The sequence below is a fragment of the Dermacentor albipictus genome, chromosome 7, assembly GCF_038994185.2.
Source record: "Dermacentor albipictus isolate Rhodes 1998 colony chromosome 7, USDA_Dalb.pri_finalv2, whole genome shotgun sequence".
NCBI lineage: Eukaryota > Metazoa > Arthropoda > Arachnida > Ixodida > Ixodidae > Dermacentor > Dermacentor albipictus.
In genome coordinates this window covers 28,852,055-28,877,457 of record NC_091827.1, presented here as the reverse complement: position 1 = coordinate 28,877,457, position 25,403 = coordinate 28,852,055, and the positions used below count along the sequence as shown (strand labels likewise).

Genomic DNA, 25,403 nt, shown 5'->3' with positions numbered 1-25,403 from the left:
ACAAAGACAGGACTCCCTTGTTGAAACTTGGCTCCAGTTGGAGGGGTGCTCTATAAGTGGAAGGGGGGGGGGGGCAGCAACATCTTCTGCCCTTCTATCACCTCACCCCCTTCGCCCTTGTACCACCATGTAGTGCCAAGTGATAGTGCCCTCCTACACCTTCAATGAACTGGAAGAATCGTGTACGAACCACTCTCCTCCCAACCCCACGAACGGTTAAGTTCTGATGCCACCCCTGGTTGGCTCAAAGTTCGAGACATCGTTTGTGTAACCATTGTTTATTAATTGAATTGTCTGTGGGTTTCATATCTCATAAAATTTATGAGCATGACCCCATAGTAAGATCACGTTAATATCAGCAATACATTGGTATGAAATGACGACAAGACGGGACACAAGGAAACATGGGGACAGACACACTATGCATCTTGCAAACCCATGCCTATCTCCTGCATTGCGACCTTTCAACGGGAGCGCTTGCAACGATCATAAAAGGCGGGATAACATGTATAAGCGGTCTGCTAAACATTTGGCGCGCCGCCCCGACTGTGAAAAGGTGTCGGCGGAGCTCTCTCTTTCTAAAAAGAAAAAAAAAATATCAGCAAATCGCACCGACATATGCGTCGACAGGCACCGATCATAATCATCATAAACTATTTTACCGACACCGCCGATTGACGCGTAGCGACAGTGCACTCGTCTGCACCACTGATGGCATTCGAGCGAAAGACGTGCGGCGTGCTGACGTCTGCTGCGTCTCTTACCCGACTGTCCCTCCATATCTCAGGAAATCTTGATGGGCAGGTCCCATGCATGCAGCATTTGCCTGTAGGCAATGGGCCGTGACGATCGCGGGGGTAGGTCGGTCCCCTCCCGAGAGCCGTCTTTCATCCACTCCTTGTCAACGGCGTATTGACAGGTTACAACGTCACGAAGACAGCAGCTCGCGAGTCATTTTTAGACGCTATTCCAGACGAGCGTAAACCAAAACGCGCGTATCGCCCGAAGCCACGAACGTTGGGTCGTGTGACACACTAGTCGACGGCGTCTGCTGTAGATGCCGCGAAGCCCGACGTAGTGTGCTACCCCGTCTCCCCGTGATCCGATGACGCTGAATAACTACAGAGCGGCACACTTAACTGAATGCGAGACCTTGCTCGTGGAAACGTCGGCACTTATGGCATCGTTCGGCTGATCTAGTAGAGAATGCGTAGGCTGCCACTCGTTTTTCTTTAGGTTACGCTACCTGCGAAAATACACACAAACACAACAAAAAAACCGTGCAACTTACGGGCACGACGTTGATTCAGTTCTGCGTTCAATAGACGCAGTTTCGTAGCAAACTAATGCTTTTAAATAAAAAACTCCGCGCATCTTAATAAAATTTAGAAAAACGAGAATAGTTACAGAATAATATTGTGTACTTTTATAAAGTACAATATGTGAACGATGTGAACGCTGCCACGCAAGGATGAAAAATAATTCACGTTCGCGCCTCTATCATATGCCTCTATGTTCGCGCCTCCTGCTAGGGGACTACCAACCTCCTGCGCTTTCTGTGGTTTTGCATTTGCCGCCGTTTTCCCCTATGCGTATAGTCTCTTCGATTTGGCTGCACTGGCTGCACTAGTTCCGTGATAGTTCCGCCACCGTGCAACGAGCGCGCAAGACCGGTTCCAGCAGTTCACAACACTAGCGCCGCACTGTCGCTGTCAAAACGAATAGGCAAGTTCACAAAATGTGCAGGCCTTGTCGTCTGCAGCGCGTCGCCAGCGTCGCTTCGCCGTCTCCCTAGGCGTATCATAGAGAAAGAAATTGGGCGTATTCTTTGTGCCGGGTGCTCCACTGATTCGTGCTGCTTTTTTTTTCTTTTTCTTGTGTGGTGCATCGGACTTTTCGTGCGTGTGTGATCGAGATGGCTGCCTGCTTGCAAGCGGCTATGGAGCTGTTAGAGTCCGACAGCGACGAAGAATTCGACGAGATGTGCATTTTACTTGCATGCGGTGTCGTCAGAAACGATCGTCATCGTATCCCTGGTTACTGTGAAACTGTAGTGAACACGTACTTCGAAATGGAGTTCAAGAGACTCTTCCGGCTGTCTAGAAAGACTTTCGATGAGCTGAGCGCTCGCTTCATGGCATCCGCCTTCTTCCCCGATGCTGTACAAGGAAGGCGGCAGATTTCGGCTGAAAAAACATGTCTGATAGCTTTAGTCTACATAGGCTCCCAGAGCTCAATGTACGCTACTGGCGACAAATTTGACGTGACGGAGTCGTCGGTGCATGTCTGTGTCAACCGAGTCGTCAAGTTTTTGCACGGCATCAGAGACGAAGTAATCTGCTGGCCTGGCAGCGCGGAGATTGCCCGCGTGAAAGCCGGATTCCACCGTCGTCTGCTGCGCGCTAGGACAAACACCCGCCATCGTGAACTGGCTGACACTTGCTCCGACGTGAGTGCAGCGTAGTCGTGAACTCGTCGAGAACTAGGCCTGCACTTGTACAAAAAGAAGAGGAAAGTGCAGAGGGCGCGCGCTGCACTGGCAAAACGTATACGATGGTGCTGCACTCTCTGAACTCGTGCAGCTAGTGCAGCCAAATCGAAGAGACTAGTAGTTTCTACGAGTTCGCATGAGGCCGCTGGTAACAGCTGTGTGGCTGTGTGCAGGCTCCTGCCTTACGCTGCTTGTTTGTTTGTCTTTTAATGAACACTGAAACGGACGTATAGTTAACTCCTCGTGGTATCGGTAAACCGAGGCTGACGCCCTGTGTCATGGAACACCTGGCAAAGTTCATCCAGGTAAAGTCCTCTGTCAACTTGTTAATGTCGCCTCGGTCTTGGCATGTTTCGATAGATTTTATTTCGGACAGCTCAAACGACACTCTCTCGTTTTTCAAGTTCACGTGAGCTTGCCAGACGATCGAGAAACCGCCTACATTGCGATGAGAGACGCGTTCGACATGCCTTAATTAATTGTGCATGGGCACCTGTCACTTTTATTGTCATTTCTATTGCCCCTGACTGAACGGTTGCATTTCGCGCCTACTTGCATGGAGCCAGAATTGTGATCAATCAACTGCCTCACAGGCTGGGGACGGGTCAATAACCTTATGTCGTTTCTCCGTCCTTTACCTCGTTTGACAGCCCGTCTTTCCTTATGCAGGTTGGGCCCTCGAATGCACTGTTCTCACAGATTCGGTTCATACAGCCGAACGACGACTGGCTGTCCACACAACGCTTCAAGGTCCGTTGCAATTATGGACGTCTCTTAAAGCACGCGCCCGATATACCGTTCAGCCCTTCTTGCGCCTGCCATCTCCTTACTGCCGAGCTCTGTAAACCATAACATTGTACTCATCTGCCCATAGCAGGTAGACACTCTAGCTGTAGCTGCCACTACACTTTTACTTAGCTTAAGAAGTTGCCATTGCTGTTGGTAGAGCTCGTTTCAGTCACTTGTGTAGGAGTGATTGTTGGCCTAGTTGGCAGATTCATCTTGGTAGAAATGACACAAAACAAGACGACAAATAAGAGCAGACAATAGGAGGCACCTACCCAAGAAGCACCTGACCTGTCGCCTTTATTTGTCATCTTGTTCTATGCCATTTATATCATTCACTTGGGCTCAGCCAGGCTTCATTTTCTGTCATTATGAGTTCCTGGAGTGTTCTGCATTACAGAGTAGTCTGCCTTTGATCGCCTATTTGCTTTAATGTAGTTATTTTTCTCGCACTCTGCTGCTTGACAACTGTCAGCTGCAGTGGTGCTGCGGCATGGATAACGGCTAGGTCACATTATACAACTTGAGGCAGCACAAACTGTGTTATGTCTAGGAATAGACACACAAGACCGGGTTTGTATATCCCTGGTGCTGACACACTTACAATGTAAAATGTTTGCTTAGATGATGCAAAGAGACTGATTAGACTGGGCTATCCTATGTTTGTCTGCTGCTGACTTGCAGTGCTTGGCAACTGAAACGCGATAATTGGACTACATGGCTGTCAGTGCTTTTTTGCACCACTGGGGAGCGCTAGGTGATCGCTGGGGAACCAAACGAAGTCGCAATGCGTCACAAAGGCTTCACAATTCCCTCCTCTCATCGTATGCTACAGTGCATCAGCTCAGTGTCCCCTGCGCCCACTCATAGCGCAAGCGCTGGCAGCCGTGCGCATCAAGTATTGCATTTCAATAGCCGAACGCTATACCTAGAATATAGAGGTTTATGTAGATGTCCTGTTACGATGTGTGCCTCGGTTGTTGTAGGTTATCTGTATTCCGCAACAGTAATGACGACTAGATCATTTGGTACAAGTTTTGGCACATCAAAGGTATATTTAGATAGCCAGTTCCTGTAGCCCACTGGCTGTTTACAATGACATTAACATGTGGTCTAGTTGGTATGAGTTGGACTTGAAACAGCATAAATGGACAATGTGAAACAGGGAAAGTTTAAACGCTGCTGCCTCGTCTGTCTCTTGCGTTGTCAGCTAAATGCAAGATATTAAAATGCATGGGCTGCTCAATGTCCCCTGTACCTCGGCATAATTAGGTTCTTGTAACGATGCAACCAATGCATGAGTTTGTCAAACTGTATCTAGGCTAGTGTAATACGCCAACTTCAATCGATATCTGAGTTAATTGGCATGAGTTTGCCAAATCTGTAGACTAGTGCAATGCAGTAACTTGATTTGGCATCTTGGCTAATTTCCGTGAATCGTGTGCTCTGTAGGCTAGTGCAATGCAGCAACGTCATTTGACAGCTAGGCTAACATGAGTTTGCCAACCTGTAGGCTAATTTGCATAAGTCGGCCGCTTTGTAAGCTGGTCTAATGCAGTATCTTCAATTAACAGCTGGGCTAATTTGCATGAGTTTGCCAACCTGTGAGCTAGTGCAACTTCAATTAAGCGTTTCTGGTGCAATGATTCCTGTAAGAATACATTTCGTGCGAGAAATATCCGAGTATCAAGAACAATAATCAACAAAACTATTTTCAGTAATGTGAGTGTCGGCAATGCTAATTGCATCTTTTGTTGACTTTGCACAGCCGATAAATATGTCTATCCCTGAAATTTCGCACATGTCCATGCTTCTTGGAAGCTGAGGTTAGGCTTCTGTGCTGTATCTGTGGATCCTGCTGCCTAATGTGTATAGCCTGCCTTTGGTGGCAGAACAATGGTCGTGAAGTATTCCGTGAATAAATTTCACTCTCCTATGAGTGTGGATTAAGTCAAGAGTCGTAGGGTTGCTTACAACACATGGAGTTTTCGGCAGGTAATGAGAAAAACCTTCAGTTCATTGACAAAAACTTCCGTGGGAATATTTTTTCCCCTGACTTTCTTGTTCAAATGCAATCAATGCACGTTTCACTTTGTTTAAAAAATTTGTACCTGAAAGGATTAACAGCTGGGCTGATTGGCGTCGGTTTTGTGTGAGAGAAAGAGGAATAAAGGGAATGGAGGTTAACCAGATGGGATTATCAAGTTTGCTATTCTGCAATTAGGAAGGGGGATAAAGGGATGATAAAAGGTAAAGGAAGTTTTGTGCGAACCTGCACAGGTGACTATTGACGAGGCAGACGAAGCGATGCTCTGTCATTTGTTTCATCACTGTTATTATTCATTCACTTGATTATCGTGAGTGGCGCTGGTTTTCAACATAATTACATTGTCTCTAGGCCATTGAAGTGAAACTGTGCAATGTCCTGGAGAAGAAACTGCCTGATGTCGTTTCTCTGAAACCGGGAGCGCTGGAAAGCGTGAACGGCGATTTGACTCTCGGTGAGTTATGTCATGGCTGTGGCATATTTGTTAGATTGCTATCTCATATTTGTTGTTCTGCGCTTCCTGGCACCTTCTGTTTTCGTGATATTGTTTCCAGGTATGTGGCAAGCATAATCTGTGTGTGGGTGTGTAGAATGGACTATTCTCAAGAGGAAGCTTGATCTTGAGACCAATTCCAATTTGCCTATTCATATCACATGTAAAATGCATTCTCCTGAAGCAGCCGCTGGACTGCCTTGAATTAAAGTTACCGAATTTCAAAGAGAAAATTGAATTTATAGCAACTGTAATAAGCAGAATTTTGATTTATGATTTGATTTGACTTGACGGCCTTGAAAGTTTGACAAAAATTTTCAGGCCTTTAGGGAAAGTAAGCGGAGTTGGGCACGTCATGTAATGTGTGTGTGTGTTTGGAGAGAGAGAGAGAGTGGGGCATAAGACTAGGGGTGTGATCTTGTACGCATTCCAATATAGAACGTAGGCGGTTCGTTCTTTATGTCACGAAATAGGTGGTATGTTCCATTCCGTTCGTCCGATAGCAGACGACACGGAATGATTGACAGCAGATATCGCGTCACAATTAACGTCATGGCGTTCAGCACGGTTCAAATTGACGAATCATATTTGGCTCGGTGGAATGAACCGCCTCTGTTCTATTATGGAACGCGTACAAGATCGCACCCTAGTTATCATAGGCCTACTTAGGCTTGACTGATTGGGAAATGCTGCCAAGGGCCAGAGGTTTAGATGGATCGATGGGATTATAAAACTAGCAATCACACAGTGGGATTTGTTGATGTGTGGTAAGGGCAGTTGATATCTGGGCGAGGTACTTGTGCCCAGTGGGCTTGAAATAAACTGGTAGTGATACGAGTATCGTTGCTTTAGGTGAAGTTTCGTCAAGTATTCCAGTGGAGCCTCACATGGATTCCTAGACTGTTGTGTACTTTCAGCTGTTTTGTGGGCATTGTGACATTTATGTTGCATGGTTAAAGGGACACTAAAGATAAAAGTAAGTTTAATTGCGTCTGAAAATTACAGTTCTATGATACAACAAAAAAATGCTGTTATCGTCCGAGGAGGCTTCATAGGCCAGAAGACACAAAATCAAGACAGGTGGCAACATGTCGCCTGAAGTCCCACCACCAGCTCGATGTCACGTCGTGGACTCTGACAGTGTTTGCGCATGCCTAATTTTTGTATCGGTAAAGATGGACTAGTACATTGTATTTTAAAGAAGACAAAGACCGAACACAGTTAGTTTCGAAAACCTTTACTGTACAAAAACTGCCGAAATTTTTGATGTGGCACTGACACACTGCCATCGATGTTTCGGTGCAGTTTTCAAGAAGTAGAAATCTGGCCTTTATTTTCTTTTCTAGTAATCGCTAAGTTACTGCATAGTAAATTAAATACTGGAAGAACATTGTACTGTTTTAAACGGATTTAGCATTTATCTTTAGTGTCCCCCTTAACATTGTTTCCTGCAAAGAGGGTTTCCTGCAACGCGAGGATGGTGCCAAGCTAGCTTAATTGGTAAAGCACTGCACGCATAGGTGCTGAGGATGAGGGTTCGGCTCTCGACCTGGTGCTGCATAGTTTCGACCACCTTCATTTCCCTTTACCTTATTATTTCTACATTTCAATTAAACATAATTCCCCCATGCTTTCTCTAGCGTTCCTGTTGCATAGTATGGCAGTGACCCACAAAAGAAATCCGGCACGACCCATCTCGCGATGAATGTCGGCATTGATGAAATCAGTAATGAAATCAATATTGAAGCAGTGTATCGGCACCCCGTATTGCAACCACCGAAATGCGCCATGCGCAAGCCATGTATGCAGCTGGGCTGCTCTCCCGCACTTTCTTATGAATATGCTGCGACATCTAGTGCCGGTGCAGCGAAGTCCCCGCATGGTGCAGGTGTGAATGTCTATTCAAGCAAGATTGTCTGAAGCTATGTGATGTGTGTTCAACTCCACCCGCCACCAGAGAAATTTTAAGTGATCGGCACGTGCCCAGCAACCAAAGTTCGTGTCACAGAGGATCATTGGAGAGCGGCACATATCCAGTGACCCCAGTTTGAGTGAGACAGGTTTATTGAAGAGCAGCACATACCTAAAGTTCTTACTACTTACTGTGGCAAGGGAAGCATATGCCGCCTTGAAGAAGACAAGTCCACTTGTCGAAACGTTGGCTCCTGCTTTCACCTTGTTCTCGTTTTGCTTAAACTTCCTCATTGTCACGTAAAACCGGACAACTCCCAATATTTGCGCCCAGAACAAAAATATTTGAAAGTCTGGTTAAGCCTGAATGCTCCCCGAAGTTTGCCCTTTCGTAAACGATAACAAATGCAGGCATTGCAAAACTAACAAATGCAGCCCTCGTTTTTACTTAACACTGAAGCGAAAGTTGGCATACATGTATAAAAATATTATATATTCGGTGCCTTCCGGCCTTGAGTTATTGAACAAAGGCTTGTAGCCTTTTCAGTAGTGGCATTTGCAGGAATGGAATCGCATTTCCCGCACATCGCACGTAAAAGTAAAATGGTGATAATGTACTGGGAAACAAATCACGCAGCGCTGACGCTGGTCTGCATTGGCACATAGCTTTGATGGGAAGTGCTCGAAATACCCAGAGAATACTAATTACATTAGAATCAAACCCCTCCGATTCCCTTATTCATTTTGCTCATTCCCAAGAGACTCCAGTATTGAAAGAACGTCACCTCCACCATGATATCACGAAAATGGGCAACTATGCTTGACCACACATACGCATACAAGTTCTCTTTGAGTTGAACAGTGGTGTATTGTAGCGTCCCTATACTACAAACTTCGTAGCAGGTGTTATATACTGTGTGCTCTTCTTGAAGTGACGTCCTTGTTTTTTGCTTAATATCTCTCTCTTTTTTGCAATTGCTTGTCTCCGTTTCATTAATCCATAGATGACGTCAAGGTGACCTACAACATGAAGAAACGAGCCAACCTCCCAAAGTTTGTCATGGTGGCGCGCAAGGACGAGGCCAAGTGGGAAGCGAGGAAAGCCAAACACGTTGACGAATCCATCTGCAAATTTAAAGATTACGGTGAGGTCGCCTGTTTCCAGAGCTAACAGTTCTGGCTGCTTGCAGCTCGGGCGCTTAGGTCTGCAGCATCCGTGTTTTGATGAATCTCTTTTTGCTGCTTCAGGTGGGATGTTCGAAAGGAAAGCTGTGCTCAAGTCGGAATTGACCGTAAGCATACGGCGCTTGACGACTAGCGAATTGGCACAACAGGCCAAGGTATGTGCGCATTTTTCTGCATTTTGACAAGCTTGCGCTCGGAACATGGTTTAAGAATAGTTTATGTGATGGCACCAGCCATAGCAGAGAGCATGGACCAGATGGTGTTCACTAGTTCAGGCACAGCTGCCCTCATTGCATTCTGTGGGACAATTGTAGCTTTTTCCAAGTCTGCATTTAAGCATTTGCCAAGGAACTGATGCATGCACTGCTTCATTTATTTATTAATTGTAGTTTTCTCTTTCTTTTTGTATTCTGTCATTGGCTGACATGACACTAAAACATTGTTATTGGCAGTACCTGTCACTCATGCAACAGGTGACAAGTAATGAGTATAAACAAAAGAAAAAAATCTACATAATACAGTCCCTGATCTGAGCGACCCAGTTCATATGCAGAGCATCGCAATGGAACCTTATGCATGGCCTATTATACTAGTAGTAATTTGGTGTCTGTTGCCTCTCTGAAATTCCTCGTTTTGCTTGAAACTTTAGAAGACGCTCTATTGCAGATGGTGTCGATGTCATCAGGTTGGGGGGAGGTATTCTGGAAGTGTCCACCTAGTCGACATGTCCTTTTCGTCTGCTGCTGAAGTGCTGATTTGCTGGGGACTGTCTCACTCTGACACGTATCCCAACCCAGCCAATCGGAACTCACTCCAGCAGCAGACGAAATGGACATGTCCACTAGGTGGACACTTACAAAATACTCCCGTCCCCCAAGTCACATGTCTCGCCTGTCTGCATGCACAAGGCAACTGCAGCAATTCAGTATGAGTGGCATTGATAAAGTTCCTGTTATCAATAACGCAAATTTGGAATCCGAGGTGTACACAATAGGCTTCAAAATGAGCACACATCTCTCCACTTTTAGCGGAATATAAAATTATTTTTCTTGTATAGTACCTTGGAACACCGCTAGGGCATCAAAACGAAAAATGGCAGTGACTATTGAGAAAGTTCGTTGAAGCTTGAACTCGTGATCCGCTCTCTGCGGATCGCTGCTGGTGGCGGTGTATCAATAATAAAAAATTTATGAGAGCCCTTCGTACTGCTTCTGTGTTACGAAGTCTCAGTGAGGTGTTCTCGCTCCCTTCATCAATAGGTTCAAAACAGCCAGACGTCCCAGAACAACAGTCCACGAGGAATCAGCAGCTATTTCAAACCTGCCACAGTACCACGGCCAAAGACTCCTGATGAAAAGGCAGCTTTGAAGAGGCTGTGAGTAACTTTACTTGTGTAGGTGGAGCTGGGTAGGTTGTGCGACGTGTAGGACATATAATAGATAGAGGGTGGCCGAATATTTGAAACTTTCGAATAATGAATCGAATAGTCACTACATATTTGTAGATACAAATATTTTTCCAACAATTCTTGAATGCCTTATAATGGTCCGTTGTGCTCAGTCAAATGTTGTACTCCAGTTGATGTTTGTGGCTTGTTTTTGATTGCCTCTGTCTGTTACCAAAGTTATGGGAAACAAAAGTAGAAACTTGAACAGATTTGGCACTCTTGATTTTGGTATCAAAATGTGATGCTGAAATGTGGCCATTCTATTGTTTTTAGACTGGATCGTAGGGAATCGAAAAAGCGGCATCTCAGCAGCTCCGACTCCGAAAGCAACAGTGCGAGTGAAAATGTAAGCATTCTTTTCCCTGGGTTTTGCGAGAGGCATGCAGCAGCGCCCATAGTTCGAAACTTGCACTTCACTGAAGTGTTCAGGCTTCCTAATAAATGTAGTGAAGATTCAGCTTGCAATGTGTTGCGATGTGTTAAGACGTGTTACCTCATTCCAACCCCCTTTCTTTTCTTTTTACTTCTAGTTTGAAGCGCACAAGTCAAAACGTCGGGAAAGAAAGCTCGCCCCACCTACTCGCAGCGACATTCGAAAGGACCCCAACAAGGCAGAAGGCGACGGCAAAAAATTTGCTTCACTATCACAGCCAGTTCCTGAGAAGCGCGTCCCCCTTCAAGATGCGACCCACCAGGTAGAGGACAGAGTCTCAGCCACCCAGGTTTCCAAGTCAGCGGCGGCGGGCTCTCGAGGTGGCAGCCCATCTGTCCGGTCAGGCTGGAGCCGCCATCATGACCACCGAGCCGATGTGGCGAGAGAAGTGGCTTCAGTGGTTATGAGGGAAGTGGCTCTGAGAGAAGTGGCTCCGAGAGAAGTGGCTCCGAGAGAAGTGGCTCCGAGAGAAGTGGCTCCGAGAGAAGTGGCTCCGAGAGAAGTGGCTCCGAAAGAAGTGGCTCCGAGAGAAGTGGCTTCAGCGGCTACGAGGGAAGTGGCTCCAAGAGAAGTGGCTCAGAGAGACTCCGACAAACCGAAGACGTCCTCACATCGAGGAGAAAAGGAGAAGACGAAGAGCCATGATGCATCAGTAGTGGTGGCGTCCTCCCGCGGCAGCAGCTCCTCTCGCGAGAAAGAGCACAAGACCCGATCCGAGCACAAGGAGACGCGCGAGCGAAGTGCAGCGTCTCACTCTCAGAAGGCCGAGAAGGAGTCGTCAAAGTCCAGCAGAAGCGGAAAGGAGAAAGAGTCGACACAAGAGAAGAGCAGACATCACCGGGATAAGCGGCACTCTCCACCAAAGAAGTCATCGTCGCACAGAGAGGAGAAGTCCTCGTCAAAGAGGTCTCACGAGCAGAAGGGTCGCGAGCAAAAGCCTAAACAAAGCAAGATGAAGCAGGCAAACATAAAACAGCTGCTGACAGACTGCGGCATCGACGACTCTGACGACTCTGACGGAGGGGTGGCGCAGAAGAAGGAACGTGACGAAACATCCAGGCGATCGCCGGACTCCACGCAGCAGGTCGACGTAAGGGTCGTCTCGCACACGTCCAAGAGCAATGCTTCTAAAAGGGAGAGCCTGGATGACTTTCGGAGCAAGAAAGAGTCGTCTCAAGCTGCACCTTCAGGTACGAAGAGGCAGAAACAAGCTAAAAACGTGCTTTCCAAGAGCTTGTTCCTTGAAGACGATGAGAACAGCGATGAGAGCGATGACGACAAGCCGAGGCAAGAGACTTCCTGCAAGTCGCCCACGACCGAAGATGATGCACCAGCTATTGACATGGCGAAACAAGCAGCGCGAAGTTCCCCAGAGATCAACTCATACGAGCCAACTCCCGTGGCAAGGCTGGCAACAGAGGCCGAAGAAGATGAAGAAAGTGTGCCTTCAAAACCAGCTGGCACGACTGCCACCTCGGATGACGAAGTTTCCAAGTTGACGAGAACACCGCCACATCGAGAGTCTTACATGCCTTCCTACCGGCGGACACCGACAATGCCTGAGGCGTCATACAATCCATCATCACCGATAAGACAGGTTGGTCGTGCTTTTAATGTCGAAAACCTTGCAAGCGTGCAACGATAGTTAAGCAACTTTAAATAATCTTCAAATTACATAAATCAAATTAGTGAGACCTCGTTAGTGCATACTACCTGGCAAGAACATGGCATTGTGCGCTAAACATCAACAAATTTGCATCTGTTTATGTGTGCTTGTACGTTGGCCAGTCGAATTCTGCCATGTTACCTTTTCAGCCATCCACAAAGGGCTCAGTCACTCAGTGAACCAGGCAGAGTTGACAAGATGGCCAACCTTACAATATGGCAGAATTTGGTAGTGTCTAAAACATTGTGGTCCAGAACAGGCCAAGAATAGCACATACTAAGGATTACCCTTTCAAAACTGTGGTAGGAAGCATTGCAGCCAAGTGCCTGGTGAATCGACTCTTCGAGCTTTTTGCTATGCTTGTGTGTGCTTGTACAACGATCTACCGAGTAAGATTACCGAGCAGGCCACCTGCTGCTGTGTGTTGCCCAATCCTGTGCTACTTCTGTGCAATGCATTGCCTACCAAATGCAGGTGTTGTCCTTGTGTCGGGAAGCTTGCTGAATGCACACGTTTGCTGGCAGACTGCATCTGCGTTTCACGGAAGGCTCTCTGCATGACATTGTGCATGAGCTGTCTCTGCGCTGCCTCCTTTGGACAGCTCCTCCAAGCATGCCTCATTTTCTAGCTTATCATAAACAAGCATGCAAAGTGCACTTGTCAAAACGACTTACACCAGGTATTTCTTAACGTCAGCCACAAATTTCCGACTGATGCCCTTGTCACTAATTAGGTGACTTAGTAAATTTATTTATTAAATGCATATATCTGTTCTTTTCCATATTCCTGGAAACTATATATATGCAAATGTAAATTAGTGTTGGGAACACCCGAGGCAATATTATGTATGACAGCTGCTACCATAGCTTAATCTTGGAGCACCACATTCATTGTGGAGAGGTTGTGGGTTCAGATCTCATTAATGGCATTCCATTCTAATTTCCTTTATAATAAACACGCAGGCGAACATCAGTGCTCCGTCACAAATGAAAGATTCTTGCATGCTTTCTTTGGTCCTTGTGGTAATTATGTGGCTGAATCAAGAACCTCACTTTCTCCAGCATTTTGGGGGGAGGGAAGTTGGGGGTGGGGGATAGTCGAAGGTGTGACACCAGCAGTTACTTTTGAACTGCTTTTGAAGTTTGAACTGTGTAAAAAAAAACTGTCTAGTTTTAGATGTTGCGGATGTGGACCAGCCCCAGTACAAAATTTTACATTTGACATACTAATGGATGCATCATTTAAAGCTAGCTACAAAGGTTGTTTTTGTTACCGAAACAAAATGAGATGGCACCATTATAGCTTGCCAGAAATTATGTAGAACTCTGAATGTTGAAAACCAGCACGGCCGCTTGACAAGACGTCGGTGATTGAGCAATGCTTGTTGCACGCTGAAAATTTCAGATCCCGTGGCTTGAAATCTGCAGCATGGCCACTAACCACCAGGCTGTTTAAAGGTTGTTTATAGAAAAAAAAATAAACACTCATCAGCCATGCAACTTTGCCAATTTAGCCAAAGCGAAATTTTGTTGTGGCTTAATGTGTGTCTGTTGATGTTCTTTCTGTTTGCAAGGCATAGAAAGTAGTCCGAGACCTCAGATTGAATGGTTCTCTTCCGGTTGTCGATATCAAACACAGGAGGAGAAACGCAAGAAGAGAGACCCGGCATTCGAGTACATACCCTCAAGCATTGGGTCTTCGAGTGCTGCAAAGCCTTCACGCGGTCGTTATGAGGAGTACGTTCCAGAGGCCGTCAACCGCTCCGCACGGCACCAGCAGTCGACCTTGGAGTACATCCCAACGTACATCCCGACGCCCAAACGGGAGACGAATTCCGCCGTTTCCACAACAACATACTCTTCTTCCCCTCTGCCAGAGGTGCCTGAAACCAAGAACCAGCCCGCAAACACATTTGTGCCGTCTTCCAGGGTGGAGCGAGAAATTCGGAACGCAAGGTACCCGGGCCGGCCATCGTAATTCTGGCTGTTCCCATGCATCCGGTTGTTCCCTGCGGTCTTGTTAGAAACAGCTGTGCGATTTGTTTGGAGGGGTGGGGGGCAGTGGCATCTGTGCTAGAGCACTTAAGGCTCATTCACACAAGGCCGACCTGACACTAATTTCGGTCTGCCGACTATAGGCGACTCTATCGGTGTCGGCGTCTCTGTCACACTGTTACGACACCGACAATCTGCCGACGGTTGGCGGAGAGATCGCCATTGGTACAGTGGGACATAGACGCCGACACAAAGGTAAAAAACACTGTCGGTATAGTGTGAGTGAGCCTTTAACAACCTTGATTCAGAGCCCAATTGGGTACCTCCATCAAACAGACATGCGTGGTGTCACTTTGAGTGAATGCGCTAATGTGCAGAAATGCCCAATCGGGAGTCATATGGTTGCATACCAGATGACTCGAGTTGAATCTGAGCATTCAAAGGAAGTGCTACAAAAGACATGTGCCAAACAATTCACTCAGAAGTCTGTGGATTTTGAGTACCTCAGTATGCCTTAAAAAAGTTTTTATAGGACCTTTTAATGTTTACATGGAAACTGTGTGTTTACATGCACAGTTCCAGAGAGAATTTCGGTTTTGTCCGCTGGAACAGCGCACTAAATTCAGTAGGTAACAAACATAATAGTAATTTGGAATAGTGTGACAATTTAGCTCTGCAGTAAGAAAAAAAATGTAGCTTCCTTAATTAATTTTACTCCAAAATACACAAATACTGCATATGGGATCTCGCGGCACAGTGCACGTTTCTTATTCGAACACGTTGAGAACAGATAGTAGTACTTATAATTGGCTACAGGAAACAACGCCGTTTCTTTCTTGGCAAAATTGGGTGCCAAACTTATACGACTGTATTTTTCCTGGTGTTACAAACACACTTCTGCCACAGTGCGAAGAAAAGGGTCTATGCGCTTGCTTTCTAGCAAAGTGAGTAGTATTTACTGCCCGAAAAGCAGAAACAAAAAAACTTGTCTATCGACACAGTTGTGGCAAGGCCTGCACACTTACTTGATTGATTCTACGTTATTGTGTCGGTTTCCACCTTCATAGTTTTTATAACGTGACACACTACTATAAACTTGACATTTCTGTAGCATGTTTATTTTGCTGTGCAACATGGTATATAAACCTCGTTATCACGAAGTCATGTTTGATGCGAAAATACTTGTGTTGTATTCGATGTTCATTGCAAGTGTGTATTAGTTGCACTCCAATATCGGCGATAAACACTTTATAGTATTTATATTCAGTAATTCTCTATATCAAGCTTCGATTTTATTTGGAAGCTATGAAGGTGCCAGCTTGCTTTTTTTTTTTTCCCTTCAGTTGTTTGAGACTGGACGGAGGCAAACTTCACACTAAATTGGTGAAGTCTTTTTGTCCTTGTTGATGTTGCTGTTTATGTCCTAATGTACTATATCAGCTCTGTTGAATGTGCTATCATGGACAATTCAATTGAAACCCTGATGGAAGCTTTCAAATCAGACTAGTAGAGCTGGAAGATTGTGCTCAAGGTTAAGGGACTGGTTGGTATTTAGGTTAGGCTAGTGTGTTGATTAAAACATTTGACGTGCCACGCACTATTCATTGCACGGAAAAACATATCAACCCTTACACGAGAACCATCAAAATTTCTTCGTCTCATGTTTCTGTTTGAAATGTGCTGTTTGCACTTGATCTGTCCTTAATAGTACATCAGCTATTTCAAAATCGAATCTGAATTTGAGTTCAGATATCTTCTGTGCTTCTTGGGTGGCCATCAGTCATGCATGTATCTGCATGGCTTTCGACCTTGCATCCCTTTCGGACCCATCTGTCTCAAATTTTCTCGTGCATATAGTTACGCAACTTTTTGTTGTTGCAAAATAATGACTTTCAACTCTTGTGCTGTTAGAAACAAACGAAAGGATCTGTAGGAACACTGCATTCTCCGCAGCTTTTTTTTTTTTTTGCATAATGGCCAGTTGGAAGCATTTGCAAAGCTGCTACATTTGTGGAATGCTCGTTCTGGCCACTAGGGTGTCTGCGGAAGCAATCATTTGGTGAGTCGTGTTCTTGGCCGTACGTTTCACGACGGGCAGATCCAAAAAAATGAAAAACTGGCGACGAGCAGTGCAAGCAGGTGTGGTATACAGGCACAAAGAAGTAGCTACTACTGTCGAACTTGTGACTGGCATAGCTGAATGCTCTAGCTTGTCCCTATGCTAGTCCTGGACACCAAATGGCAGCAGCGCTGTTAGCGACATCTTGCGACACTAGGTTAAGCCACATGTAGGGAACGTATGTGGGGAACATATTTGAATTGCATGGGTGTCCTCATCACAATCGAAAAGGAAAAAGTGACTGCACGCTAATGATGGTTGCTACCAGTGCTTTTACACTAGCAGCCACAGATAACGCGGTCGCTGGAATTTGATTTTACGTACCGACTTGAACTCGGCATTCGCAAGATGGCGCCATTAGTGCTTGATGTTTCCGGTATTCCGTGAAACAGTAATATAGCTCATGGACTGGCAATATCTCTCTCTGCTGGGTCAAGTTCAGCTCTAATTCCATCTTTACATGTCGTTCAGACCCCACCTGTTTGTGCCACTCGCCGCAGTTTGCGATCATCCAGCTTTCCCAGCGAACGTACTCAGCCCCCAAGTAATTCGCTAATTCAGTGGCCACCAGGGCCACTGCTTGGGATCTATTTGTTTCGATGCACTGTTTGCGCTCTCTTGGCAAAGCGTTAACTTGCCAGCTGTTGCTTCGAATTCAATGCCAACTGATCACGAGAACTCGTGATCAGTTACCTGTATAGTTTCAAGCACCAGCTGCCAAATAATGTTACTTCAACACTAATTCTGCGTTTATGTGTTGCATCGGGACAGTGTGCGTTTTTTTCTTGTAGGGGCAGCGCTCGTCTGGCATTCCGTTGCCGAGCGCTAAGCTGGGGGAGCTCCACCTGGTTGCATTAGCTGTGCTCTACTGGTTGTGAGATTTTATTGCACAGTAAAGGTGCTGTCGGGGTTCTGAGTGGGCTGTTAGCCTTGTAGTACAGCATCCCGGTGTAGCTTAGGGATATACCATAGCATCCCTTGTCACTGCCGACGTCCCAACACTTGTAATTTATCAGAAAAAGGGGTGTATTGGGCAATGTTTTGGTAATTAGGCAGGAAAAGTACAATTGATCAAAAAAATATATACTCGGAACGTTTCATAATGGACCTCTGCCTGCCACAGGTTCCCCATCCTAACATAATGGTTGCTCACACACGATATCAAAAGTGTGCTTTCGCTGGGCAGATGGCAAGTTAAACCAAACAAACCATTGTTCCACCAGTGCATTAGATGGCCTCGTGTGCAAGGTTAAGCTACGGCACCCGCCATGGTGGCTTTGTGGCTGTGGCGTTGCACCGCTAAGCACAAGGTCGCGAGACCAAATCCAAGGCCGCCACAACCACATTTTGGTGTAAGTGAATAGCAAAATCGCCTGTGTACTGTGCATTGTGTGCATGTTAAAGAATCTCGGGTGGTCAGAATTAATCTAGTGTACCCCACTACGGCGAGCCTCATGATCAGATCGTGGTTTTGGCGCGCAACACTCCAGAATGAAATTTTTTTTTTTTTAATCTACGACAATGCGTCAGCAGACATATCAGCAGTATACAGGGGTCTGAAAGGGGGCTGACAATCTTGTTGGTATTTTATATTATTTATATTTTGCGTAAGGAGTGTATTGCTGTTTTTTGACATAGCTTCCTAATGGTTCATAGGTTCTGGTTGCAAGGCTGGGAAATTGGAAAGACTTGCAGTTGTTTTGTAGCTGTGTATTTGCTTAGCATGGTCTTAGCAGTGACAGCCTGAACATTTGTCTTGGTTCTTTACCTGTAAAATAAAAGTGTTGTTTGATGCACAAAGACTCCTGCCTTTTTTTCGGGGGAGGGCTTCGCTGTTGTACAGGTTTTCTAACCCATCTTCATCTCTTTGTTCTCCACCACGGGCAGAGACGTGAAAGACCTGGAGGAGAGACACTTACGTTACCTATTCCAGAAGAGTTTGCCCGAAATGGAAGGAATTATCGCGGGGAAGGTACTGTCATTGGCTTCGCGGCTTTGGCTATGTCTTTCAGTATCAGATTTACATGAACAGGTGGCTCTTTTTAGTTTGCCAGTACAAGGTTTAAAGCATGGGCTGCCTATTCTGCCTTCGCAAAGTTGTTATACAATGTTTGTGTACTACTTGTTATACACCCAAGTGATATGTAGCACAGCCTCTTGTGGGAGGCTGCTGCTGCTATATTATTTAGAGCATGTGCTTCTTCGTTCTTGCACCCAAGGGTGTGGTACATCAGTGCTACTTGCATACGCTTGAAACTTTTATCTTATGATCACTCCACAATGTATGTTTTATGGCCATAGCACACCTTAGTTGTCATTGTCGCATTTTAGTGCATACATATTTTACGCATTTATACAGCGAGTGATTTTAGGCCCCTTTACAGCCATGTTACATCCTTGAATTCATGAACCATTGTTCACTCACTGCATCATGCCTTTTGCGCTCTTTGGCCAGAACTGGCCCTTATGCCATAAAGAAAACCAATAATCAAATCAAAGTTACGTGAAACGGCAACACGTGAAACCATATCTGCTTTTTTTTTTTTCTAAACACTCATTTTCATTATAAATGGTTGTATTGTACAGGAAAAAGACAACATAAGGGCTTTGTGGAAAGTGCTTGTATAGTCTGTCCATTGAACGAATGTTCTAATGCCATTTATGACAAAAAACAATTTCGCCTTTGTCACCATGGTAGGCATGCTCTAATGGCCATGCCAGCTGCCTCATTACTCGTGCAGCCATTGCCAAATTGTCCCTGAAATCTAGTTAGTAAACGTTTTCTCGATTGCTGCTCTAATTTTATTAAATGTGCCCAACCGTGTAACACTCTTGTCCCCAACTTTTTTTTCCGTACCGTGGTCACCGTAAGTCGCGACATGGTGATGTGCTCTGAAGTTGCGCAGATCACCTCACTATTATCAAAATCAGTATTGTTGGGATAGGGGGAAAGACTGAATACATCGCTATACATCGCTGCAGATGGATAAATTAAACAAGCGGAAGCAGCCGCAATTACTGGACCTTACAAGAGAGACGTCCAAATTTCGTGGTGTTCTTTAGATGTGCATCTCACAGACGCGGGTGTACCTGCGTTATACTTGGGTACAGTTTTTACGGAGAGCTTTTAAGCCACCATATCTGTCAATATTTCGGTGCCCTTGTGTTGCCTGGAAATGGGAATCTGCATCCACAGTCCCATACCATGAAATGTTTGAAGACATGTGAAGGATGTGTTGCAATGACAGACACGCGACACAACATACATTTTTGACAAGATGTTAATGCAACAAGGATGGTTAGATGGTACTTAAAAGGTATTAAGAATGCCATTACTTGGCCCAGTTTGTAACCAAAGGAAACTCGGTGTAAATGACTTGATTGGCAAAATACAAAGTTCCTAGCTTCGTGTAGGTAAAGCACCCTAGGAAATAACTCCATTTGAATATTTGCACATGGCTCTTTGTTTAATCAGGAGTGGCTACCCATGTAAGTTGCCCAGTCTATGGGAAACACATTTTGAACTAGATGCAAGGCTGCTATTTAATTAGTGTCCTTGCGTCCCAGGTCTAAGCACTAATTCATCGGCTTCCCAAATGTGCCGTGCAACATTAGCCATGGAGTCCAGCACAGGTCATTCCATGCCTACCTGGCATTGCAATAACTGCTTTCATGTCATTAAGTTGTTTGTAGCTATGGAGATGATTTAAATTAACTTACATTTCCAACTTACAATTGCCAGTCAGTTAAAAGCAAAACAGTCCTTGCTCTCGATTTGCCAGCATGTTGGCAACGCATTAATGGTTAAAGTCGGTAAAAGCATCAGCCAGGATTTTCATGCAGATAAGCTTCTATTACTGTGGAGCGAATTACTACCACTCCACATTGTGCTGCAACTATTTCGCTATTGCTTTGCATGTGCAAGAGATTATCATGTATTGCATAATGTACAAAAAAGCAAACAAAATGTACTCAAATTCACAAAGTGAGGACCCTATCACGCTCTCCAGGAAGCTTCGTTCCTACTTTCCTTTCTTACTGCGGGGCTGAGCATGTCTCCTTTGTGCCACACTAACCAAGGTCACATCAGCTGCAGAGAGGAAACCGGCGTTCATAGCTAACATTCCCATTTGCCCCACAAAAAAATTCGAAAGAAGCCTAGAATGGCATGCGATTTTAGCAATGCATACAACTTTTAAAGAGAGGCTTCTTCTGGCTCTTCCTCCAGTTCCGCATGAACAGCTGTCTGGTCGTGTAAACTGGGCCGATTCTCGAGATGGTGTAATCAGAAGTGACCGACTTCATAGGCCTGATATCGATACCAGTGCATGGTGTGCTCTTTCAACGGTGTTAATGTGGTCTGTAATGCTGGGTGACCCTCGAGGCAGTGAAACATCGCAGCAACCTCACCCCTCATAGCATTAATTAACATAGCACCCCCACCCCAGCAGCATACCTCAGCAAGTCTAGTGGGAATCTTTAGCTTGACTTCGACAACCATCCTCCGATGGTTCCCACTCACTTTTTTTCCTTCCTTCAAGCAGCCTGCAAATTCAAAAAGCCGATGCATCTAGATAGAAAATACACTCGCATGAATGAAACTACTCGCAAACTCGCTAATTCTAAATTCATTGCTTCTCTCTCACTACAGGTTGAAAGCTGGAGGCGCAGCGATTACTACAAGGGTGGAAAGGCTAAAAGTAAGTCTTCTTTCATTTGTGCTTTTGCTTCGTTAAGGCAATGCAAAGTGCGCTGATGGGTGGCTCCTTTTTTTTTTTTTTGCAGGGATGCTCACCTACCAGGTGTTCTTCTCGCCGTTCTCTGACAAACAGATGGGCATCATCATGAACCTCTTCATGGAGGAGTACATTCAGAAGGGAGTGGTGAGTTGATAGTTGGAGTTGCTTGGGAACTGTTGCTGGGCAAACTTACCTTGCGGTCGTTGGCACGTGGGTAAAGCTTTCTGTAACCGATGTAGGATGTAATCTCTGGTGTAAAGCCTGTGGGCATGTTCTTAAGAGGGCTGCACTACTCCGCAAGTGGTCCGACGGTTGTGATATCACTAGTCCCGCAAACACCAGCATCAAACAGCGAAGGTGTCACCATACTGTGATGGTTGCAATTCAGGGTCCATATCATTTAATGATCCATTTTGTTTCACACTATTTTCTACCTTTGCCATTGGCCCAGGCACCTCCCCCCCCCCCCCCCCCCCCCCCTCAAAGCTGCCATTATTATAGGGATCAGCAAGTTGGTGCGGCAGGTGAAGAGTAAATGAAATGGAATGTTACGAAGTGCGGACCCGGTCCTTTCCAGTCTTTGCATTGCGCTAACTGTGCTGCTTTTAGAAATGCGAACTTGGAAAAGGTGGATCGGTGCAATCGCATTTTTTCCTGAAATTAGCAGTGCGTCCTGTATCGAAATTCTAATAGAGTGCAGTGATTTCTTATGCATAATGCTCCAGTTCTTGTGCTCTGATCTAAAGTTGCCTGTTTGGCTTTCACTTGTCCGCAATAGAACAAGCATTGCTATGTTTTAAACACCAGTACCCAACCTGCTTGCACTCTTGGTCAAATGACTGCCTCACTCTCAGAATGACCATTATTCTAATTCTCCTGCTAGCAGTCATTTAGCTTGTTTAATGAGGGCAGGGGAAGGTGGGGGGGTGGCTGTAGGATCAGCAATGACTTGGCATGAATAGAACCTCATGAACAATTTATCAGTCTCCTTTCTAACTGCTGCGTGATGTTAAAGCAGTCCAGTCTTAACAATATAGCATTATAGACTGTGCTACAAGTTGTGGAGCAAAGTATAAACTCCAGCGGCAGCTGCGCATGGTGCAGCTAAATGCAGCCGCAAATGGTTTTATCTTGAAAGAAGTATGCAGTGGGTACATAGTCCAGGTGCTTCGAGGGCTGATGGCTTCGTGTGTGCTGTGTTCTCGTCACTTAGTTCACGTTAGAGTGATAGGCAGCACGAAGGGCAACTTCCTCGCTGCTCCTGCCGCTCTTCATTACATCAGCGTTCCGACAGCAAATGTCCGCATTAATCGAGTGAGATTTGTTCACGTTTGCCTTCACAGTTAGTTCACAGTTAGTTCACAGTTCACAGTTAGTTCACAGTTAGCTAGTAAGCGAATGTTTACAAGTTTATACTGCCAATAAAACTACTATCATTACTTCATATCGCTGTCTAATAATTTTCTATCGCAATCGATGCTCCATCTTTCAGGCGAAACTGCAACATTTTTAAGAACAGGGAGAGTGCAACGATAGTGAGAGGACTATACACTTCTGTACAGTTCACAGCCACATACTTAGTGATGTACCATATACAGTAAACTCTTGTCAATCGAGATGTCAGAGACGGTCAAGATATTGGAGTTCAAGTCAAAATATTTTTTTCCGGTCATGACGTCGTCAGTCCAAGTGTTTTTCGCCTCTTATTTCGAAAAGTTTTTGTGTCGGACTCCAGCTATCTTGAAACCTCGACTTCAAAAATACCAGGCAAACGGCAACGAGGCAGCATTGATGGTGTCGTTGCTTGCACTCTCTCTTCCCCCTTGGCAGCTCGCTAGCCAAGCCGGAAGCCAAGCTGAGCCGCGCTCTCCACTTGCCTGCCCCCTTTCTTCCTATCACCACTTATGCACACTTGCTTGACTCCTCGTTGCCACTTTTTGTCGTAGCCTCACGCATGCAGCAGTGAGCTGGTCTCACCTTTATCTTGTTTTTTTTTCTTTTTTTTTACTTCTAATTTAGGACGCTGTCAGTGGCACATCAATGTCGTCGCAGTGCATTAATCGTGACCTTGAGCAAGATGATCGGCACTTTCGAGCAGGTGCGATCAGCACATGCACTGCACCCGTAAGAAGCCTGCATGCAAAATCACAGCTTGATAAGGACGCTCACTTCATGCTCTCGTTAGGGTGAGGTGCAAATGCTGCGTCACTTGCAGGCACCTGCTAGTGGCCGGTGCACTCTTCGATCGTTCAGTTTCCGTTTTCAAGATGAAATTGTCCGAAATTCATTACAATGCAGAAAGCAGTGGCGCCAGCTTTTTTGGGTGTCTGGAACCGGTTAAGCTTGGATGACCGGCTTCAAATATTACTTTAGGATCGATCGTCCGGACTCCGTGCCAAGTACGCTGTCTTGGCGTGGTGCCAGCAGTTCCGTTGCCTGTAGACTCGGGTCAATGTGTCCAGTGCCGACGCACGCCAAAGCGACCGAGAATATTACTGGCCCCATTTTGGAAAGGCTCCATGTGGTCTCTGCGTGGCCAGCAAGCTTCCATTTCCTTAATTTCACTCATCTCGAAACTCCGCTTACCTCACAATTTTTTCCGGTTTTCGCAGCTTCGAAATTAACGGCGCCTACACTACGGTGTAAGTTCCTGCCTCCTACCTATGCTGTATCCTATCCTCGATTCCGCTTTTCACTCCTATTCTGCAATTCAGGCGTCAGCTGTGATGCTAGATAGCTAGTGCAGTCAGCAGGAAATGCCTAGTTTCTTCTTTTCCACTACGAATAACCTGAATAGCTAAACAATGTTACTATGGGAAGGGAGTCAGACAGACAAGGTTATGACCATGCTTTCCTTTGCAGAATGGGGACTACTTGAACCAGGTTCTCATGCCGGAATTCTTGATACGGGTGTTCATGGCAAACAAGGGAACCAGTCCAGAGGAGAGTGACCGGCTCATGTCAGAGATGCCCTTCATCCACAACATTCCGCGGCTTTGAGCACACTAGTGAGCAGTAGCGAGTACAGTAGTCATTGAATTGATTGCAAAAAGTCAAGTGGTGGGTTTAGTGACATCATTGCTCTTTCATTCATTGTAAGGTTGATTGCCAAAAAAAGAAATTGTGATAATGGAAGCCAAGTTTAAACTGAGTTGAAGAAGCTTCTGAGAGCTGCTTTTCCTCATCTAATTTAACCCCTTGGTGACCGGAAGAGCCGGTAGCCTGGCCGAGTTTAAAAGCGCAGACAATGGTTGTGCAGGAAAATGGCTGCTGGTGTCACAATCTGTTGTGGCCTAAATGCTTAAGTCGCATTTTATTTTAATGTAACTACTACGAGCAACTTTGTGCATCCTCTTTTTAAATCACAATGTGTATTTATCTGTAGTAGGATTGCTTTTACTGGCTATGTGGGACTACATAGTTTACATCTGTGATATGCTGCAAACCGCAGAACAGCTTCTACTTTATGAGTAGGATGGCATTTAGTTGATCTTAAACCAAAGAGCATGTATGTTTTTGTATTTGTTGCAAGAATCGATGCAACCGTGTGCCCTGGCCGAGCCTTTTTTGTTTGTGTTGCAGAGTTTAGGACTTGTGTAATGTTAACGCTTTGTATGTACACATAATTGTTATGCCAACATTTTTCAAGCAATAAATATTTCAAGATATTATAAAGCTGTATTTTTGTTACATACAAACAGGTATGAACAACAAGACACACTTTTTGTTTCTCGCCGCTTCTTTCTTCTTTCATGTGTATGACACAAAAACCCAGATTTTTTTTATTTACAGTGAAAGAAAAAAGGTGGCTTCAGTTCTTCCACTTAACAGCCTGGAGAGAAAAGGAACAAATTACATCAAGCACAATATGCCTTTCGCAAAGTTCTGTAATCACTGCTGCACCAATGTGCTATAATGTGCATATAATATACAGTATGTAATGTAATGTACATAATATATAATGTGCTATACCATACTCGTGTACGTTTTCTGGCAAAGCTAGGGAACCAAAACATGCATGTGGCAGTTCTAACTGGAAATAGTCACGTAAATTTCATTGACTTACAGAAGGGAGGGGTTAACAAAATGCAC

At 45.3% G+C, this 25,403-nt stretch overlaps 4 protein-coding genes across 7 annotated transcripts in view; 2 read left to right on the top strand and 2 right to left on the bottom strand.

Annotated features, from left to right (window-relative positions):
* The window catches only part of LOC135917477 (apoptosis-resistant E3 ubiquitin protein ligase 1), a 97,470-nt gene extending 96,074 nt beyond the window's left edge, over nt 1–1,396 (bottom strand). Inside the window, exon 1 of one of the 2 annotated variants that reach the window (XM_065451043.1) lies at nt 1,292–1,396. Coding sequence is in view for 1 of the 2 variants with exons in the window: in XM_065451042.1 (XP_065307114.1) it covers nt 765–780 (16 nt within the window). In the remaining variant the exon portion in view is untranslated. The other variant, XM_065451042.1, reaches the window with a different exon arrangement.
* Nucleotides 1,397–1,915: 519 nt separating this feature from the next.
* Nucleotides 1,916–2,464, top strand: LOC135917457 (uncharacterized). Its single transcript, XM_065451017.1, has one exon. It carries the CDS (start codon nt 1,916–1,918, stop codon nt 2,462–2,464), a length of 549 nt encoding a protein of 182 aa, XP_065307089.1.
* A 118-nt stretch (nt 2,465–2,582) lies between these two features.
* LOC135917478 (nucleolar protein dao-5-like) lies at nt 2,583–24,986 on the top strand. 2 transcript variants are annotated; one of them, XM_065451045.1, is made up of 14 exons: nt 2,638–2,656; nt 2,691–2,796; nt 3,161–3,241; nt 5,676–5,778; nt 8,733–8,873; nt 8,977–9,068; nt 10,173–10,288; nt 10,634–10,706; nt 10,891–12,390; nt 14,098–14,414; nt 18,460–18,544; nt 21,224–21,272; nt 21,358–21,455; nt 24,174–24,986. In XM_065451045.1, exons 2-14 carry the CDS (start codon nt 2,770–2,772, stop codon nt 24,309–24,311), a joined length of 2,820 nt encoding a protein of 939 aa, XP_065307117.1. In that variant the 5' UTR covers nt 2,638–2,656; nt 2,691–2,769; the 3' UTR covers nt 24,312–24,986. The 2 variants fall into 2 exon arrangements, with proteins under 2 accessions (XP_065307116.1, XP_065307117.1); XM_065451044.1 differs by having other exon boundaries at nt 2,583–2,796.
* Nucleotides 24,970–25,403, bottom strand: part of Vps16B (Vacuolar protein sorting 16B) — a 12,799-nt gene continuing 12,365 nt past the window's right edge. For both annotated transcript variants that reach the window (XR_010569291.1, XM_065451046.1), the window contains one exon: nt 24,970–25,143. Coding sequence is in view for 1 of the 2 variants with exons in the window: in XM_065451046.1 (XP_065307118.1) it covers nt 25,123–25,143 (21 nt within the window). In the remaining variant the exon portion in view is untranslated. The remainder of the gene's footprint in view (nt 25,144–25,403) is intronic.

What these genes read in the sequence shown, in the direction of transcription:
- LOC135917457 (XM_065451017.1), top strand. Translation starts at nt 1,916, where the DNA reads ATGGCTGCCTGCTTGCAAGCGGCTATGGAGCTGTTAGAGTCCGACAGC.
- LOC135917478 (XM_065451044.1), top strand. Translation starts at nt 2,770, where the DNA reads ATGGAACACCTGGCAAAGTTCATCCAG. An exon ending in ACCTGGCAAAGTTCATCCAG is followed by an intron (nt 2,797 to 3,160) that starts GTAAAGTCCTCT and finishes TTCCTTATGCAG; the next exon opens with GTTGGGCCCTCGAATGCACT. An exon ending in AAGGAATTATCGCGGGGAAG is followed by an intron (nt 18,545 to 21,223) that starts GTACTGTCATTG and finishes CTCTCACTACAG; the next exon opens with GTTGAAAGCTGGAGGCGCAG.